The sequence below is a fragment of the Callospermophilus lateralis genome, chromosome 12 (genome assembly GCF_048772815.1).
Source record: "Callospermophilus lateralis isolate mCalLat2 chromosome 12, mCalLat2.hap1, whole genome shotgun sequence".
Classification (NCBI taxonomy): Eukaryota; Metazoa; Chordata; class Mammalia; order Rodentia; family Sciuridae; genus Callospermophilus; species Callospermophilus lateralis.
Window position 1 is genome coordinate 29,398,675 of NC_135316.1, and position 18,472 is coordinate 29,417,146.

The 18,472-nt window shown below is 40.6% G+C and overlaps 1 protein-coding gene and 1 pseudogene across 1 annotated transcript in view; one reads left to right on the forward strand and one right to left on the reverse strand.

Moving 5' to 3' along the window:
- The first annotated feature begins 3,175 nt into the window (after nt 1-3,175).
- Nucleotides 3,176-3,753, forward strand: LOC143411827 (malignant T-cell-amplified sequence 1-like; annotated as a pseudogene).
- Nucleotides 3,754-13,494: 9,741 nt separating this feature from the next.
- The window catches only part of Mipep (mitochondrial intermediate peptidase), a 144,998-nt gene continuing 140,020 nt past the window's right edge, over nt 13,495-18,472 (reverse strand). Inside the window, exon 19 of the mRNA XM_076871930.2 lies at nt 13,495-13,759. Coding sequence (XP_076728045.2) covers nt 13,662-13,759 — 98 coding nt within the window. The 3' untranslated portion in view covers nt 13,495-13,661. The remainder of the gene's footprint in view (nt 13,760-18,472) is intronic.

An 18,472-nucleotide genomic window follows, 5' to 3' on the forward strand; every position in this document is an offset into this window, starting at 1 on the left:
GGTCAATTTATTATTTTATTTTTTTCAGTACAGGGATTGAACTCAGGGGCACTCAGCCACTGAGCCACATCCCCAGCCTTATTTCTGTATTTTATTTAGAGACAGGGTCTCACTGAGTTGCTTAGCATCTCGCTTTTACTGAGGCTGGCTTTGAACTTGCAATCCTCCTGCCTCAGCCTCCCGAGCCACTGAGATTACAAGCGTACACCACCACACCTAGCACAAGATTGATAAATTTATAGTCAGACTACTCGAAAGAGTGAGTGAGTGAGAGAGAGAGAGAGAGAGAGAGAGATATTAACAACAACAATGTAGGTTTACCCTAAGATCATTCACATGAGCTTTACATAGTCGGGGAGGGGGATTCTGACAAATTTTATAAAGCACAGGAATCATGAGAAAAATGGGGCAGGGCAGATGATTCAAAGCCTAGATGCTGACCACCAACAAAATTAATATAAGGTCAGCACTGAGGGAGAGGCTGTGCGCGGCCCAGGCACCTCCATGAGGCTGGAGGCCATGGAAGTGGACATCCAGAGTGCAGAGGACGATGGGTGGCAGTGTCGGCCTGGGGGTACAGAAGCTGCTGTGGAGTGCTGGAGGAGATGTGCCCTGCCACAGCCTGGGGAGACCCCTCTGCCAGGCGCAATCCTTGAGTTTAGGTTCTCATTTTCATTTTCTTAAATGGATCTGAAAGTCTCCTTCTTAGTGAGCCCAGGGCTCTTTTCTTTCAGCTCCCACTCTCTAGATCCCTTGGTGTTACGGTCTGAGCGTTTGTGTTCCTCTGAAGTTGTTGTGTTGAAATCTTAAAACTTCAGGATGATGGTGTTGGAGGTGGAGACGTTGGGATGAGATTAGCTCACCAGGGTGGACCCTCCAGGAATGAGGTAAGTGCCCTTACAAAGAAGGCCAGAGACAGCCTCACACCTTCTTCTGAGAAAACACACGAAGTTGCTGTCCATGAACCAGAAAGGAGGCATTCACAAGACACTGAATCTAGAGGCACCTTGATCTTGGACTTCCCATTTTATTGTGAGCAATACATTTCTGTTTTTTATAAGCCACCCCATGTCTGGTATTTTGTTATACTACCCAGTGGACATCTTGCTTTAGTCTTCCATGATCCATACAGCATCTGCATTATCTTGCTACATTCACCTAGTTCCTATGCATTTGTGACTTAATTTGTATTATGAAACCATGTAACAGAACAGAGGGTGCAGAGGATGGAGGCGAGGACATTCGCGTGCTCTGCAGATCTTACAGAAGGAGAGACAGTGAACAACTTCTTTCCAGCAATTTGGTCTGCTCCCTAGGGAAGATCTCCCAGGCTCCTTAGCTTCTAGGCTGAGCTTGGACACAGAATCACTCTTCCAGGCCAGTTCTAATGTTCATCCAGAGGCCCAAGCTCCTCACAATCAGCAAACCACCATCAACAGTTCTGAGTGTAAATGGGGCCTAGGCCTAAATCCTATGGGACACCCCTCAAGAATATTATCATCACCTTCGTCTCCCCTCCCTGTTCTGGCTGCCTCTACTTCTTATCTTCACTTCTCCTGTGGGGTAAATGGAAGTTAAATCCCTTAATGAATTTAGGCCTTAACAAGCAAGAGCCAGGTACTGCTTTCTTTCTTTTCTTTTCGTTTCTTTTTTCACAAGAAAAAATTATATCTGGTTCATTTTTCTTCTGTTCTGTAACCAAGATGGGTATAAAGTCCAATGGAGTCTGGCAGGAGATGTGCTTCTGTGGGTCTGGGATGGTCAAGAAGCTTCCCACAGAATTAGTGCTCTATTTGCCAATATGGTAAGAGGAGGAGATGGAACTTTTTAAAGGTAGGAAGACACACACATCTGAAGCTAGAGAAGAAGGAAAAGATAAAAGACACAGAAACCATAGGAAACTGGGAGTTCTTAGGCATTTTTTGCAAGGGCTGGTGCCCATTAGTCACTTAAGAGGGTTAAGCAGTAAGGGACAACCAAGATAACTTAGAGAAGCACTGGGAAATGTCTGCACTGTGTCCTAACAGCTGACATGTTTTCTCCCAAAGATCCTGGAGGAATAAATAGGGTCCCCAACAATGGTCTTCATTTTCCAATGACAAAGTGAAAAGGTGCCTGAGCTAACCCAGCCTTCCTCCTGGACAGGACTCCCTTCTGAAGGATCCCTGAGGGATGCTCGGCCGCTCCTGATCAGGCATTTCCACTGTCAGCCGCTCAGATTTTTAGCAAGATATTCCTTATGTCGAGCAGACCCAGACAGTCTGCACGCCCTGGGTCACTGATAGGAGCCACACATACATCTGGCCACCCTTCCCACCAGGGTGGTTTTCAGACTTCTGCAGAAGGCCAGTTTGCCTTCCTTTCTCCCCTCTGTGTGATTCTTTTCAGCTCATTCACTAGGGGTAAGGATCTGCCATCGTTGGCTCCCTCTCCTGCATGAGGTCTGCTTTCTTCAAATCCTTTCTTCAAATCGGGGTTCTCTACAGAAACAGCATTAATTGGATGTATGTGCTTTTTTATCTATCTCTATATAAAATATATAAATAGAATAAGCATATAGATCTAGATATGTATTTATATATAATACACGAAATATATACACATACATCGTGTGTGTGTGTGTGTGTGTGTGTGTGTGTGTGTATACACAATGATCATCTTGAGAATGAGATTGGTTTTAAGGAACTGACTCACCAATTATGTGGATAATGGAGGCTAGCAGTTCCAAAATCTTCAGGATTGACTGGAAGGTGGAAAACCAGGAGAGCCGACCATGCTGATGAAGCCCCAAGTCAGGATTCTTGAGGTGTCCCTCTTGCTCTGGAGGTGGGGGTAGAGTAAGTCCTTTGGTCTATGTTCTATTTAGGCCTGCAACTGATTGGATGAGGCTCATCCACATTCTGAGGTGGCAATCTGCTTTATTAAACTCTACCGACTTATATGTCAATTATAAATACCATAGAAACATCCAAAATAATGTCTGACCACCATGGTCCCCATCTGGGTACCATGGTCCCCATCTGGGTACCATGGTCCAGCCAAGTTGACACATAAAATTAACCATCACAATGTCTGTTTTAAAAATGTGGAGCTTCTGGGTAACAACAGCTCCTATTGTCAGTGCTGGCCTTCCTTGTGTAAGGGGATCCCTGGCTAATTCAATTTCTTTCCCATTCTGGCCTTCTTGTTGCCCCCTTCACCTTGGATCGTGTTCAAGAAATTTGATGAAAAAGAAAATGTGTCCAACGGCATCCAGTTCAAAACATCATTTATTAAGGTCATTAAGAACCAATCGATAGGGCAATTTTCAAGTACTGAACCTTGGCTTAATCGAATTATGCCTAAGAGCAAGCCTGTCAAAATAGTCCAATGCCATGAACTTATAGAAATCTTTATAGTAAATGGAGAATCACTGTTTTTTAAACAAGGAGAAGGGCCTTTTTATCCAACCCTAAGTTTACTTCACAAATATCCTTTTATTCTGCCACACCAGCAGATTGATAAAGGCGCCATCACATTTGTACTCAGTGGAAGAAAATCAGGTGTCCAGGCTTAACTTCTCCTAGATCTAAGCTTTACCCTGCTGCAGTAGCTACCACTGTTTCAATCATGACAGAAGGCAAAGAGCATGCTCTGTGTGTTGGAGTCATGATGATGTCTGCAGAAGACATTGAGAAACTCAGCAATGGCATTGGCATTGAAAATATCCATTATTTAAATGATGGGCTGTGGCATATGAAGACATACAAATGAGCCTCAGAAGGAATGCACTTGGGCTAAATACGAATATTGTGCTGTATCTGTGTGTGACAGCATGAAGACAATGCCTCTGTGGTTATGCTGAATAAATTCTACAGATGCTAAAAGAAGACGGAGGAAGAGGAGGAGGAGGAGGAGGAGAAGGAGGAGGAGGAGGAGGAGAATGTGATGCACAGTACTGAACACAGCAAACTAGGTTCACAAGTGTGAGGCTCTGTGAGGGTGAGTGGTGTGTGATACAGCACAAGTTTCCCATATCTCTGGGGTCACCCCTGCTGCCTCCACAGTGAACTGGTACAGGTCCCTATGCTCCTTAGGGGCAGCTGACCATGTTATAAGCCATTCCATCTCTCTCCTTCCCGTTATCTTGAATAAGTTTCTTTGAAAGAATATTCTATATTTATTGCTTCTATTTCCTCATCTTTCATTCTTCCTTTTCCTCTGGCTTCCTTCTCCATCCACCATTTCTTCAGTCCCACATTCAGTGGGAGCTGTTGACTCAGTATCCTCCCTGACTCTCTGCAGCCTCAGTGCTACCCTATTCCACAGTGCAAAACCATCCCTGCCCTTGGCCAGCATCCTCCAATCCCTTCCAGCCTGTTCAGGTCAACAGTTTGCCCCAATGGGCGCTGGGCATTGCTGGGTGCTGAGGACAGAGGTCACGCAGACCAGGTTTCTCCATCACTTCTCTTAACTCTGTCTCTCTGCAGACCATCCCCTTTCATGATTTAGAAGGAAAAGCAGAGATGTAAACACAGCACAGGCACTCCTTCAAACAGACATTATCCCCTTGCTAAATATGGAGGTTCTGTGATGTACAAGATACACTGTAAGGGGCCCACCCACCAAAAGTTAGCATATGGCCTTTCACCTTAGGGAATGACAGTTCCGGAGGGCCTTTGGACAGGTTCACAGATAAGTACAATATAAAAGACCAGAACAATGTGAAACCTTCTAAGAGGACTTAATTACAGGCCATGAGTCAAAGGAGGGAAATCTTCCTGTGGCTTCAAGTAAGTGATGGGTGAACCTTGAAGGAAGAGCAAGACTGGAGTCTGTGGAGTAGGAGGGACGGTGCACTGTGGAGTAGGCAGAAGCAGCAGCTTGAAACAGAACACCTGAGGGAAATGAGGCCACTGTGCACAGGACCAGACTGCGGTCAGCCTTTAGTTTCATGCTGATCGCTGGCAGGTATTTTCAAATGTTTAACAAGGACTCAGTGCGGGCTTTTGTGATGTGCTTTAGAAGGGTTCTCTGGGAGGGACTGAGCCAGTTCAGGTGACGGGTGATTCCACAATCAGAGGGAGGCGTGGAGAAAGGAGAGGAGGGAAACTGGATGCAGTGGCCTGTACCTGTGGCCCTAGCAACCTGAGAGGCTGAGGCAGGTGCATCGCTTGATTCCAAGAGTTTAAGACTAGCCTGGGCAACAGAGTGAGATCCATTTCAAAGAAACAAAACAAAAACATACGGGGAAAAAAAAAAAAAGACAGGAAGAAGACAGAATTGGCAAGAATGAACAGAGCATCATTCATTTTGTAGGGGAAATGAATGTAAAATAATCTTTCTAAGTCTTGAGTCTCCCTGGTTCTTGAAGGCAATAATCATTTTTTAAAAAAATTAGACCTTATGCTTTAAAGCAGTTTTATGTTCACAATAAAAATTAAGACAAAGGTACAGAGGTTTCCCACCTTTGCCCTGTCCCTGCATGTGCACAGCCCCCCTTTTCCATCAATGTCCCCCACAAGAGTGGTGCATTGGCTAAAATCAACAAACTTATGTCATTATCATCCAGGGTCCATAGTGTACACAGTGTACACTCTTGGTGGTGTACAGTCTATGGGTTTGGACAAATGACTTTGAATCCTTTGTTACTTCATCTTCCAAGAATAGACTTTCTGACTTCCAAATGGAGAAGGCAACTCCCTCAGCCTGGCACTGGAACCTTCCTTCCAGTGACTTCTCTCTCTATCACTTACTTCAAATTCTCCCTCAATTGTCCTCTCAAATCCTTGTCCACTTGCAGCATCACACCAAGATTCCCTGGGTTACTTAGTACCTACAGACTACACTATTGGTACCTGGAGAGCAAGACTCATGTTCAATTCATATCTGTAGCACCCAGTCTGGTGTTCAATAAATGAGCAGTAATTAATTCAGTCTAAATTGATCTACACAGGAAGAGGTGAGAATAAAACAAACATCCATGCTACAGGTGTCACACTTTGTATCTTACACATGCACGTGTATCCTCTAGTGAGGGCAGGGTTGTGTTCCACGGCTCCAGCTGGGTTAATGCTGCTCTAGCACAGGAAGTCAGCTAATGCCATCCTGAGTAGATCCCCTGGCCTTTGACTTCTCCTGAGCAACAAGGGCTTGCTGTGCATTCACATGTGATGTTTGGGGATCAAACCAAAGGATTTCTAGCCAACAGGGATAAGATTCTTATTCTTTCCTGTTGCTGCATTCGTGATTCATCACTCTGGAAGTTTGGTATCCATGTCGTTCTGGCTTTTTTTTTTTTTTTCCAAGCTAAAAAGCAAAAGGACTTTAAGGACACACAGTGAGCCATAAAGAGCCATCTGTGGTATGGAACTCGCTAATTTAATAAACAATCTGCAAACAATGAGAGCACTATTAGAAACATATTGTGCTGGGCAGAGGTATTTACACTGCTTATCTTTAATCTTTCTCAGCAATCCTCGTTTTGTGCACATTTACAATCTTTGCTCTTAGTACGCACATGCTTTTTCTCCAACTGTAACAAGTTGTTTAATCTAAACCTTGCCTCTCCTAAGGCATGTACCCCTGAAGACGCCATTGGTCTTGGAAAGAAGGGAGTGTAGGAGTCTTGGAGGACTCTGGATGGAGCCTGCCCTGCCCTCCAGGCAGCAAGCGGTCCTTTTGAATCAGGGCTAAGCCCTCATTCTGTGCTTTATTCCTATTCAGCTCAGATTTTTAAATTTAGGATGCCTTTGCTGGCAAACAATTCTGGTTCATCCCTCCATGTGGCCTCTGTGGCTGTGCGGACAGCTCTTCTGACATGCTGTGGTGCCGGGTTATCCCATAGCCCATGGCCAGAGTGACCAGGCCTTCTCTCCACAACCCCCACCTTTCTTCTTTGTAAAAATAAGAAAGCCTTCAATTAGCTCTGTACGGCAATCTCTAATGATTGAATTTGAAAGGAATATCTGAAGAAATAGAAGCACAATCTGGTACTTTTACTAAATTTAATGAGATTTAATAATTTGCCTTAAAACAGTATTTTTTTAGGAGTTGGAAAAACTTAAAATTGAAATGTTCAGAACTGGTGGACTTCGAAACACAGCCTGGCAGGTTCTAGCTACAATGTATGACCCTTTGCATGTGAAGATGTTTCCTACCTGCTCCAAGCTCTTAGTAAACAGCCCCTCCTCCTGCATGATGGGTAAGAAAGAGCAAAAATAACTTCTTTGATGCTGAGTCAACATAAAAAGCTGTGAAGAAACTTTCCCCAAGACGTTTCCGGTGGGTGTTTGCTTCTTGGAGCCTCCCATCTTCTGGCCCAATGAACTAGCAGGTGATTTGTATTTGAGTCAGAGATCTGGGTTTTGCCACAAAGAGCTCCCTCCTGGCAGGTATGCCTTTTCTACAAAGAATTCACAAAAAGTATGTTGGAACAGAAAGTAACAGCTGCAATAGGTCAAAAGAGGATTCTACACAAATCCTAATGGAAATATACAGCTGTGGTAGGATTTCTTTGTTGTGGCTGGTTTGGTCTTGGTTTCCTTGGTGTCCTATGTAAATTCCAAACAACACGGTAGTTTCTTGATAGGTTGTATCAGTCGGAGTTCTCCAGAGAAACAGGACCCATACCAGATACACTCATGTGCACATGCATGTGCACACACACACATGCACATAGCTATGGAGAGATTTATTATGAGGAATTGGCCATATGATTATGGAGGCTAACAAGTCCCACAGTCGGCCATCTGCCATCTCCAGACCCAGGAACTCCATGATGAAATTCTAGTCTGAGTCAGGGGAGCTGGTCTCAGTCTGAGGGCAGGTGAAGACAGATGTCCCAGGTTAGCAGGTGGACAGGAAGCAAAAAGGGCAAATTCTTCTTCCATTTAAAAAAAATTCTTTTTAGATCCTCAACAGATTGGATGAGGCCCACTTACATTAGGGAGGACCACTGATTTACTGAGTCCCCTGATTTAAACACTGATCTCATCTTGACACATCCTCATGGAGACTCCCAGAAACAATGTTTAATCTGGGCACTCTGAGGCCCAGTCAAGTTGACACATTTAATTAACCATCATATAATTTTTGTAGATTCATCTTAAAGTAGTGATAAGGGCAAAAAGGAAAAATTTCATAACTTATCTCAGTTGCTTTAAGTGATAACTAGATCTGATGGAGTGTTTTTGCTTTTTTGTTTTTATTTATTGTGATGTGGGGGATCAAACCCAGGGCCTCACTCATACTAGGCATCTGATTTATTTTTTAAGCTTCCAGGGAAACCCCAATCCAAATGTGAAATTCCTTCTGTGTTAAGCCTGCTACACAGTATTTCCTGATAGTTCCTCCTTTCAATCCCTGGACCTTCATAGCCAGACTACACTGGAGGGCTTTATTGGTTTTCTGATACGTATTTGGCAATTGAGTTTGGCAAAAAGGAAGCCACAATGAGTAAGGCATGTTCTCTGGATTACAGATAAATAATGAACACATTAAGTATGACAGAGAAGGTAAATATCAAGCATGAGGGTGAGGAGCCAGTGAACCAGTGGGGCTCCACTTGAGCAACTTGGAAGATGGCAATGCCATTGATCAAGAGAGGAACTTAGGAGTATTTGGGATGGAAGATGAGTTTGATTTTACAAGTCAAATGTGATTTGTCTTTAAGACATATAAGTAATGTGGACCATTTGAAAAAATTTCTAAAAAATGACATGCCACTTGACAATCCACATGGCACCCTGTAAAAGAACATGTTTATGGTTTTTTGTTTTGTTTGTTTTTGAGACGAGATCTTGTTTTGATGCCCAGGCTGGTCTCAGACTACTGGACACAAGTCTCGAAAGCAACTGCATCTATAGGCATGCAACACCACATCCAACTATGTGCATTTTGGAAGGGAAAATGTATACAACGTTCTGTTTGGTACTTTGGGTCTCCCAAGGTGAAGTACACTTAATGTTTATGCAGTTGACATATTTACATATCCTGAATCTTTTATGTTCCTGAATCCTTTGTTATTTTACATTATAAAATGAGAACTTCTTGGAGGAAGTTGGAGCTTTACATGTTGTCAAGGTCTATTAACCACAGATATCTTGAGTTCCTTTTTGAGTCAGTCTTCCAATTCATACCTGTCATTTATTTCCAAGTTTTACTTATGGCCAGTTCCTTCTAGGAAGTGTCTGCAACTGGCACCCATATACATTTTATCATTGTTTTTGTGTTTTGATATGAATCTCCTTATGTTTCCAAGGCTGAGCTTGAACTCCTGGGGTCAAGTGTCCCCTGCCTCAGCTTCCTGAATAGCTGGAACAACAGGTATGTACTAACACACTGGGCGAAGGTGGCTTTTATATCATCTCCTCTAAGTGTCACTCTGTTGGTGGTCATTTCCCCCAAAGATTGCCAGAGGAGAAAATGTTTATAAGCATGACAAGCACAGTGCCTGTGGACCTGCAATCAACCTCTGACCATGAGAGTGTTATTAAGGTCATGCATCTGAATTTCAGTAAGGCACTAGAGTGAGTTCTTCATTATGTTTTAATAGATTGAGTAGAGGACTGTTACCTGGATGACAGTTCAAACGATGCAGATGAAGTAGTATATCAACCTTAAGTGAAGTCTCTGATGGCCAACCACAACCTTGTACCTGGTTCCCATTTCCTACACATTTTTTCTAAATCAAGACTGAGTCATGATTTAGATAAAGATGTAGCTGACATATTTACCAATCCTACCTTGCCATCATCATACCATCTAAATTCTGGTTTACTGATAAATATTCCGGAAGGTTTCTGCCTCTCCTTTCACCTCTACCCTTCTCTGAAACAAGTTCTTCTCTTTGTCTAATGGGTAACATCATTTTTTACTTCACATCTGTCCATGGGCGCCGATGCTCCAAGCACGAAGATGGCGCACTGCAGAAGGCCAGGTGGCTGGGGTGGGTCATGAGGTCAGTCAACACTCCATGGTCCTGTCAGGGTGGACACTTAGGAGCCTGAAGAAACATGGGTATTTTGTATTTTCTTGATTCAATTATGTTAAATTATATGCATCTAGAAATTTGTCCATTTCTTCCAAATTTTCCAGTTTGTCAGCATCCAATATTTCTAAATATTCGCTAGTTATCCTATGGATTTTCATGGTATCTGTTGTAATATATCCTTTTTTTTTGTCTCTAATTTTATTTATTTTGGATTCTCTCTCTCCCTCCCTCCCTTTTGGTTAGTTTGGCTAAGAGGTTACAGGTTTGTGGATTTTGTCTGTCTTTTCCAAGACTCTATTCTGTTTCTTTGGTTATTTGCTTTGTTTTTCTAATTTCTATTTCATTACTTCTGCTCTGATTTTTATTATTTCTTTCCTTCTACTGATTTTGGGATTTTTTTGTTCTAGTTTTTCTAACATCTTGAGACACATCATTGTTTTATTTATTTAGGCTCTCTCTCTCTCTCTGTCTCTCTCCCCCCCTCCCTCCTGCCTCCCTCCTTCTTATGGCACTTCTAGCTATAAGCTTCCCTCTTAGTACTGCTCTAGCTGTACCCCATTGATTCTGGTATGTTGTTTCCATTTTCATTTGATTCTAAGAATTTTTTAACTTCCCCCCAATTTCTTCAGTGACCCCCACTGTTCATTCATAAGTACATTGTTCAACCTATATGTGTTTGTACAATTCCTTAGTTTCTCTCTTGCTGTTGGTGTCTAGTTACATTCTGTCATCATTCAATAAGCCACAAAAAAATTACTTTGATTTTCTGTATTTGTTAAGATTTGCTGTATGGACTAAAATATGATCTATTTTGGAAAAAGTTCCATGTGCTGATGAAAAGAATGTGTGTTCCACAGCTGTGGATGGAATATTTTGTAGATGTCTTTCGATAATTTTTAAAGCTGAGATGTTTCCTACACCCTCCTATTATCTGAAAGTGTCACTTTGCATCACTGTCTTTACCTCTCCAAACTTTTTAAATTGTCCCCTGGCCCTTAATGGTGATGACCAATTGTATTCTGGGATGACCACGATTTTTGTTTTGTTATAGGTAAGTCTGTTACTTTTAGCTGAATGCTTTCAGTAATTATTCCCCAGTCATGTGAAAAATGTCAATAGATACTCCAAAAGGAGGATGGGTACTATAGTCAGATATATTTGGGAAATACTGAGTCATGCATGCAATGCTACATATGTTTAGTAATCTTAAATTTGCTAATATGTGCAGTGAACTTTCAAGGTTTCTGTGCATTTAATGACAGGATCCTTATGAGTTTATGGGACACTAAGGAACGGTTCCTCAGAAGTGTTCTGCAAAGCCCAATTTGGGATATGAGGGGTCATAATTTTATTTATATGTTACCTCTCAAAAAAAGCAGAATGTTTCTATGTGTTGGATCCTTTTACTTTTTGAGTCTGGAATTCAGAATTTTTCTTTTTAAAATATTGTGCATAATATTCATAAAATTTACCGTTTTGGGCCCATTCTTAAATACATGGTTTAGGGGCATTAAGGATATTTACAGTGATATTTGTTGTACAAGGATATTTGTACAACCATCAAGGATTCCCCTTTTAAATTCTGCACTTTTTGTTCTTTCCTGCTCAAAAAAACTTTAATTCATTGCATAGCATTTATTCATGGGATCACTTATGAACTGCTGTTCGCTGGTTTGGGAAAACAGGAGTACAGAAGAATTTATTTCTGGTGATTCCTTTGGTTCTCATTTTCCTGGCTTCATTCTCTGTAGTTCTGTGATTCAGAAGAGGCCTTTCCACCCTGCATCCTCACCATCTGCTGCCATTACATCCCTTTAACCTGCATTCTCACAGTTTCTCAAGCTCATCTTGACAATTTTGCTCTTTTCTGCTTCTCTATGTTCTAAACCATTGTGCTGTGGTTTCAGTTTCTCTGAAAAAATTTTTTTTCTTATTTTACTTATCTCCCTCCTCAGATTATCTTATTGTCTTTCCCCCTTTGTATCTTTTCTATGGATTTCAGCTTCATAAATATCATGTTTTCTTAATCTCAAGAATACCAGAAAGATTTTCTACAGTGTGCTTTACCTCCTTTTAAAAATAATTTTCAAAATTACAACTTCCACACCTTCCAGGTGACGGAAGAATGTTTCCTGTAGGCTCCACATAGATTTCCTTTTCTGTTTCCACTCAACTGAAAAAAACATTTATAAAGACGCAGGGGTTTGTCACTGTCGGGACACCTGGAGCTGGTGAAAGCACCTTTTCAGATTCGTCTGTAACTGACTGGCAGGTGGAGTTCTCCAAGTCCATTTCCCAGAACGGAGCTGGCATCTGCTAGTGCAAGTCTGCAAGGATAAGATCTTTTTCTCCCTGGCTCGATACTGAGAATAAATAGGGTGGGACACAGAATCAGTTCTATGCTTCCTCGGGCACTGGCACTGGGGCACTTCCTATTGCCAACACCACCCCAACCCCTTTCCCGATTTTGCTTTGGGCGCTGAGCAGATGCCATGGCCAGGATTGCCTTGCTCTCTGCTTGTATGTTTCCTGTGAGCTGCAGTTTCCAAGTGTTGCTGTTTAGAGAAACTCAGAACAGGAGGAGCAGGAAGAGGGATAAACTACAGCAAATGGTATGCCATTTGCTCTGCTTTTCAGTTGTTGTAAGTTTGGATTTGCACATGTGGATAGGAGGTGAGAAAGGAGGAAGGGTCAGGGCCCTTGGCATCCAGGGGGACTGGGCATGAGGCTCACTGATGACATCTCTTCATCTGGTCCCATCTGTTTATGAGCTTGTAGACACTCCTTCACAGTCTGTGAATAGCTTGAATGTGTGTCCTACTTGGGGAGATTTTGACTCTTTCTGCTTCACCATCGGTCATTTAGTGAGAAGCAGAAAGAGGCTGTTGGCAGACAGCATTTCAAACTGAAAAGCTATAATTAACTTCTTGACTTTAATGGTGGGAAAAACCCATTAAATGGTTTCTTTCCTGATATTAACAAGAAGGCAATAACACAGTATGCAACAGCAGAAAGCAGCTAAATTCTGGATAAAGAAAGATACAGTTTGAATCCTGTTCCCTATGTACCTGTTGCTTGACCTTGGCAAGCCAGAAAAGTATAAGTTCAACATCTCTCACTCCTGAGTCCATCTGTGTAGTCTCTGAACAATCAGAAAAGTCAATGCAAGTAATTACAAGTAATTTGGAAACTGTACTTGTTCCTGGTTACTGTTACTCAAGAGTGTGTTTCAGTCTAGTATAGTGGTCTTAAGAAATGGTAAATTATTTTAAAAACTATATGTGTGATCCATCTGAAGACTGCTTCAATCTGTGTCCTAAACCGAAATAATTTTGCTTTTAACTAAGTCTCTAAAGTATTAAAGATCAAAAAGAAGGGGGAAAATTTAGGGGAACAGTGATCATAATACAGAAATGCCCGAACTTTAACATGTAGCACCTTCATTTAGAGTGTAGATTTTACTAGTTTGCCTGAAGAGATTACCATATGTCCCAAATTTGCCATAACAGGTGAAAAGCAAGTATAATTCAAACAAGTTATTTATTTCAAGTTCCATCAGTTTAAGGTTTGTCAGGAGTTATTACATAAGTGAATACTGAAATCAGAAATGAGTTCTCACAGCAATAACATTTGTAAGAAATAGTTAATATCTACATGACTTTGATTTAAAAGATCCAAGGTATTTCCATTATTTAGAATCCATGAGGAAAGTTTCAAAATCCAGATCCAAGTCAGAAACAAGGGCGTTCACAAAGTCATCAATAGAAGGACACTTCTGAAGCATACCTGCAACCAGAGGAGATAAGCACCACATTATTGGGGGACACCAGGAGGGACAAGGACATGGATTCAAATCAAACGCTCTGGCTTTTCAGGAGAAGATTTGGCTCTGTAACATGACTATGAGACTATTTCATAAAGCCCTGGGCACTATGAGGGCCCTGAAGCTATTTTTTTATTTTAAAGCATTTTTATTCTTTAACCAGTACTTAGCTTACAGATTTAGGGCCAAATATATTTCCCAAGACTTTTTGTTACTGAAGCTGTCGTTAGCCAGTTGGAATGATGTTAGAAGACTGAGTTTTCTAGTTATGTTTGACTGGTATGATTCAGAATATAGTAAGTTTAATTACTTACTGAGTTTTATTACTGAGTTCTACACACTTCAAAACCAATCAAGTGTAAATCTTACATCAGAATCAAGTTACTGGCTTTCCTCCAGGTCCCTGTCTTAGAGAACTCATACCTTTGGAAATTACTAATTGTGTAATATACAAGTCACTGAAAAGCCCTGATACTCAAATTTCCTCATCTAATATACACCGTTGTTATAAACTAAGAAGGAACAAAAAGCAAGGAAGCACTGTCTGGCAAATTAATACAAACCTCAATTTATCTATGTTCTTCACTCCAAGGAAACCAAAGGCAAAGATTCATGAAACCAATCTTGTTGCTTCAATCTATATTCTTGGTTTCTTTAAACCAAGGACTGTAGAGGCTCTGTACTGACATTTAGTTTGAGGGATCAACCCTGTAAAACTATTTCCAATACCAAGACTTTAAAAGATTGCCAGAATATTCTATTTTCCTATGTAATCTCTGAAGCAATTTAATAAATGGGAATTGAATATTTGCTGGGTGTAAAGGCAAACTACCGAAGAGGGTACCCATGTGGGGAAGTTAACCTTGACCCCCTCTTATACTTCAGCTAGGAACTAAAATGTAATGGTTACACACATCAGTGTAAAATTATGAAGTGTCTAGAAGAAGTGTCATAGAATATCTTTGAGATGTGATAGTAATTTTCTATATCTGGATAGTGATTAGAATTATATAGGTATGTACATGGGTCAAAATTAATTGACTGAAATGTTTAAGATTTGCGCATCTTGTCTAAGAATTTTTAACTAAAAAAAGTAAACAAAAATCAAGTGCTAATGAATGCATTATGAGCCAAAGTGTCTAGTGGTAAAATGTATTGACATCTGCTACTTACTCTGAAATGCATTAAAGTATATGATAGATTGATGGGCAGATAGAAGGAAGAACAGATAAAAATATTTCAAAATGTTATTATAATGAATTTTTATTTTATAGAACCCAAATGGCAAGCATTTGAGTGTTAGCATATTATTCATTCAACTCTGTCAAATGTTTGAAATTTTTCAACATAAAATTTTGGTCAGAAGTGAGTTTTGGATGTTAACAACATAGTCATTGGGAGAACAGAGAGAGAGAGTGTTCCAATGGGGAGATTCAGGTTTGTGAAGATGAGATCTGAGCAGAAACTTAAAAGTTGAGGAGGATTTAGATTGAAATTTGGGTCTTTTAGGGAGGGTGCAATATAAAATACAAAATGTCTGTTGGACACAAAGTTACTGGCTTTGTGGTGTGGTTAGCCAAGAACAATCTGAGCTCTGAACTACTCACCAATGGGACAAGAAGGGAAAATTGAGCTGGGGCACAGGAAAAGCAGGACAGCAAAGAACAACTGCTTGCCAAATTTAATAAGCAAGGAGATGCTCCATGTGGAGATATCCAATGTGCAGATGGCAGTGAAAATGTAATGGTCTGAGGAGAGTCCGAGTTTAAGACATGGATGTGGTCATTCCCACCAGGTGGTGTGTACAAGACTGGAAACAGGCCAACATAAAAATGGTAGCTCTAAATCCATACTCGAAAGCCACTAACTAGGCCTAGTGTAGCTGACAATAGCAAGAATATTATAATATTTTCAATTGCAGATCAAAATATTTTTATCCTCATTTAAGTTCAAATTTTAATGGCTCCACCTTAGGAGTTAAGCAGAAGTTACTGGAAGAGAATATCATTGCCATGGCTTAGTTTGTATTACTAATGTTCAAAATGCAATTTTCTTTTACACAGTAAAATAATTCTTAAGGATGAAAGCAGGTCTCTCCTTTTATCCAGATAAGTGACTAATGAGGGGAATGCTGGGTCTCTGATGATCACTCAGGTTGCACATTTACACTGTACTTTCTAGATGAAGGTTACGTAAGTAGACTCAATCTGATTATAAATCAGTCTTTGCGCATTTCCTATGTGCCAGGTTTCTTGATGCAGAGCATATTTGTGGAGAAAATATTTAGACAGGGCTTTCAGTCAAATGTGCTAACCCATTATACCGTTTTCTTCCTTTTAATATTTGAAACATTTCTATAATTACAAGATTGGTCGTTTATAATTAAATGACTAGGACTGTCAGAAGGTAAAACCATTTATTCGGAGCCAACCTATTCAAGTAAGTATGACCTTCCTATTCCTTTGAAGTGGTTCACTTCAACTCAACCAACTGCCAACATAAATATGACCTTGCTTTCTCCTCGGCAGACAGATCTAACTAGCACGCTTCCTACTCCAATTTCCCATCTGAACCATTCCTGCATTTTAGAGAAGAGAGACTATGGTGACCTGAGAAAAACACACTTGTGGTCTTTTCTCATAAAATATGGTGAGAGCTTAAATGGCTTGGTAATTTTATCAGTGTGATTGCTAAAGATGGAAGTTGCAAAAAGGAGCAGATCAGGACCCGAGGGGAACAAGAATAACAGTTAAGTACAAAAATTCTCTGGGTACATTGTTACAGTAGCCTCACTCTGATTAGATTTACATGTTTTACAAGTGTCAACATGATCAAACACCAACACAGAGATTTAAAAGAAAAATCCAATGTTTCAGGTAGTTCCACAATAAGAAAAATTGAAGTTGGCTGGTATGTGTATAGTCAAAAAAAATTCTAAGAACACTATGTTTTTGTTTTTGTTTTTTTTAAGCTGAAAACGATATCTCCTTTGTCTACAAGGTTTAGTTTCAAAATGGTGATATTAGATTTGTACTTTCTTAGGACCTTCTTGAGAATAGACTGGAGCTATAACTCTGTAAGTGGGTGGAGGTGGCAAATGTATTTATTTCATGGAAGAAACAACCCAAATTGCAGGGGAAATGGATGTGCTTTTTTTCAAAAGGATTCACAAAAATAATTAAAAACTTCACAAATGGAAAGAGAAATATGTCAATAGCAATAGAAGAAAAGCAAAACTGCAACAGGACACACGTTGCCCATATTAGTTTGTGAAAAGGAAAATAGTGAGTTAAGTTACATCTAGTCATCCTACTCACAGGGATAGATAATAAATAATTAGTAGTTAAAGAACTACATTCTTACCGCTCTACTCATAGTGGTGTGTTTCATAAGCTTCAAATACAGGGTGACTATTGTAGGCCTGACTAAAGTAAATTATGATGTCAAATGGGTTTCAAGACTAACTCCTGAAGCGGTTAAGGTTCTCAAGTTGCACTGTGTGCTACTCCCCCAAGTGGCTGTTGACAGGAGCTCGAAATAGAGTGGAGAGAGATGCCACCTGAGGGGACTAACCTAGACAGGGGGTCTAGAAAGGGTTTGTCAGAGATCACCATCTGTACCACCAACAAATGACTAGAGCTACTTACAGCGTGTTTACTGAGTGCCAGGCACTATACTAACAGTGCTAACTCACTTGCTCCTCAAAGTGCACCTGTGAGGGACCCACCTCACAAACAAGATGACAAAGCAGTCATACAACTCTTAGGTTTGTTTTTTTCTTTTTTAACCCTATCAATTTGATCCCAGATCCCATGCTCTTTAGGAACTAAGATATATTCCTCATGCATTCAAATTCTATAAGATAACATACATACATAAATATGATTCATATTTAAATATCAGCATTCTTGTGTGGAAAAATACTGAAAAAAATTCCCCTTGTTTCTGCATGATACCCACGACCCTATGTAGCCAACTTATTCAGGGTCCCCTTACCCTTAAAGACAACCAAAATGCTCATTGGTTCTTGAACAATTCTGTTTTATAGCACACATTTGGAACAGAAACAAATTGGATTCTGCTGGGAGGGCAGCAGGGGTACTGGCTTTGCTCAGCCGTGTATCACTGGGACACTCATGGACAGGCACTGACTTCATGACATATCAGAGCACAATGCTCTTAACTTTGATTGTGGCTGGAGTTCTGGTCTTGGCGTGATACTGGGAGAAGTGGTGCCTAAGAGTTTTGCGCGTAAGGATGTTTTCTGGGTGGCCTCCAAGTAACTGTGGCAACTCCTTGCAACAGAAGCCCTTACATGTTTAAGGGGCTCCTATCTATGCATATTTCCATGCTTCACCTAGAAAAATTCCTGCCAGCTCCAGTATGAATTCAATACATGTACAAAGCTATAAGTGAACGCCCTATTATTTTGTAATACACCAAATAATCTAACCAGACCTCCATTTAAAAATCAGCATGATCATGGCCTGAACTCTTTAACTCCTTAAATGGCCTTTTGGATGTATGACTAATATTACTTCTTACAAACATGATTGAGAGCAACTGGTTGGCAGTTTGAATATGCCTCTAAACCAACCCTGCAAAGACACAATCTTGTTCTGGCTCCCTTAACTAAGTGCCTGGGCTGAAATAGTATATTGTTTAATTTTGAAAAT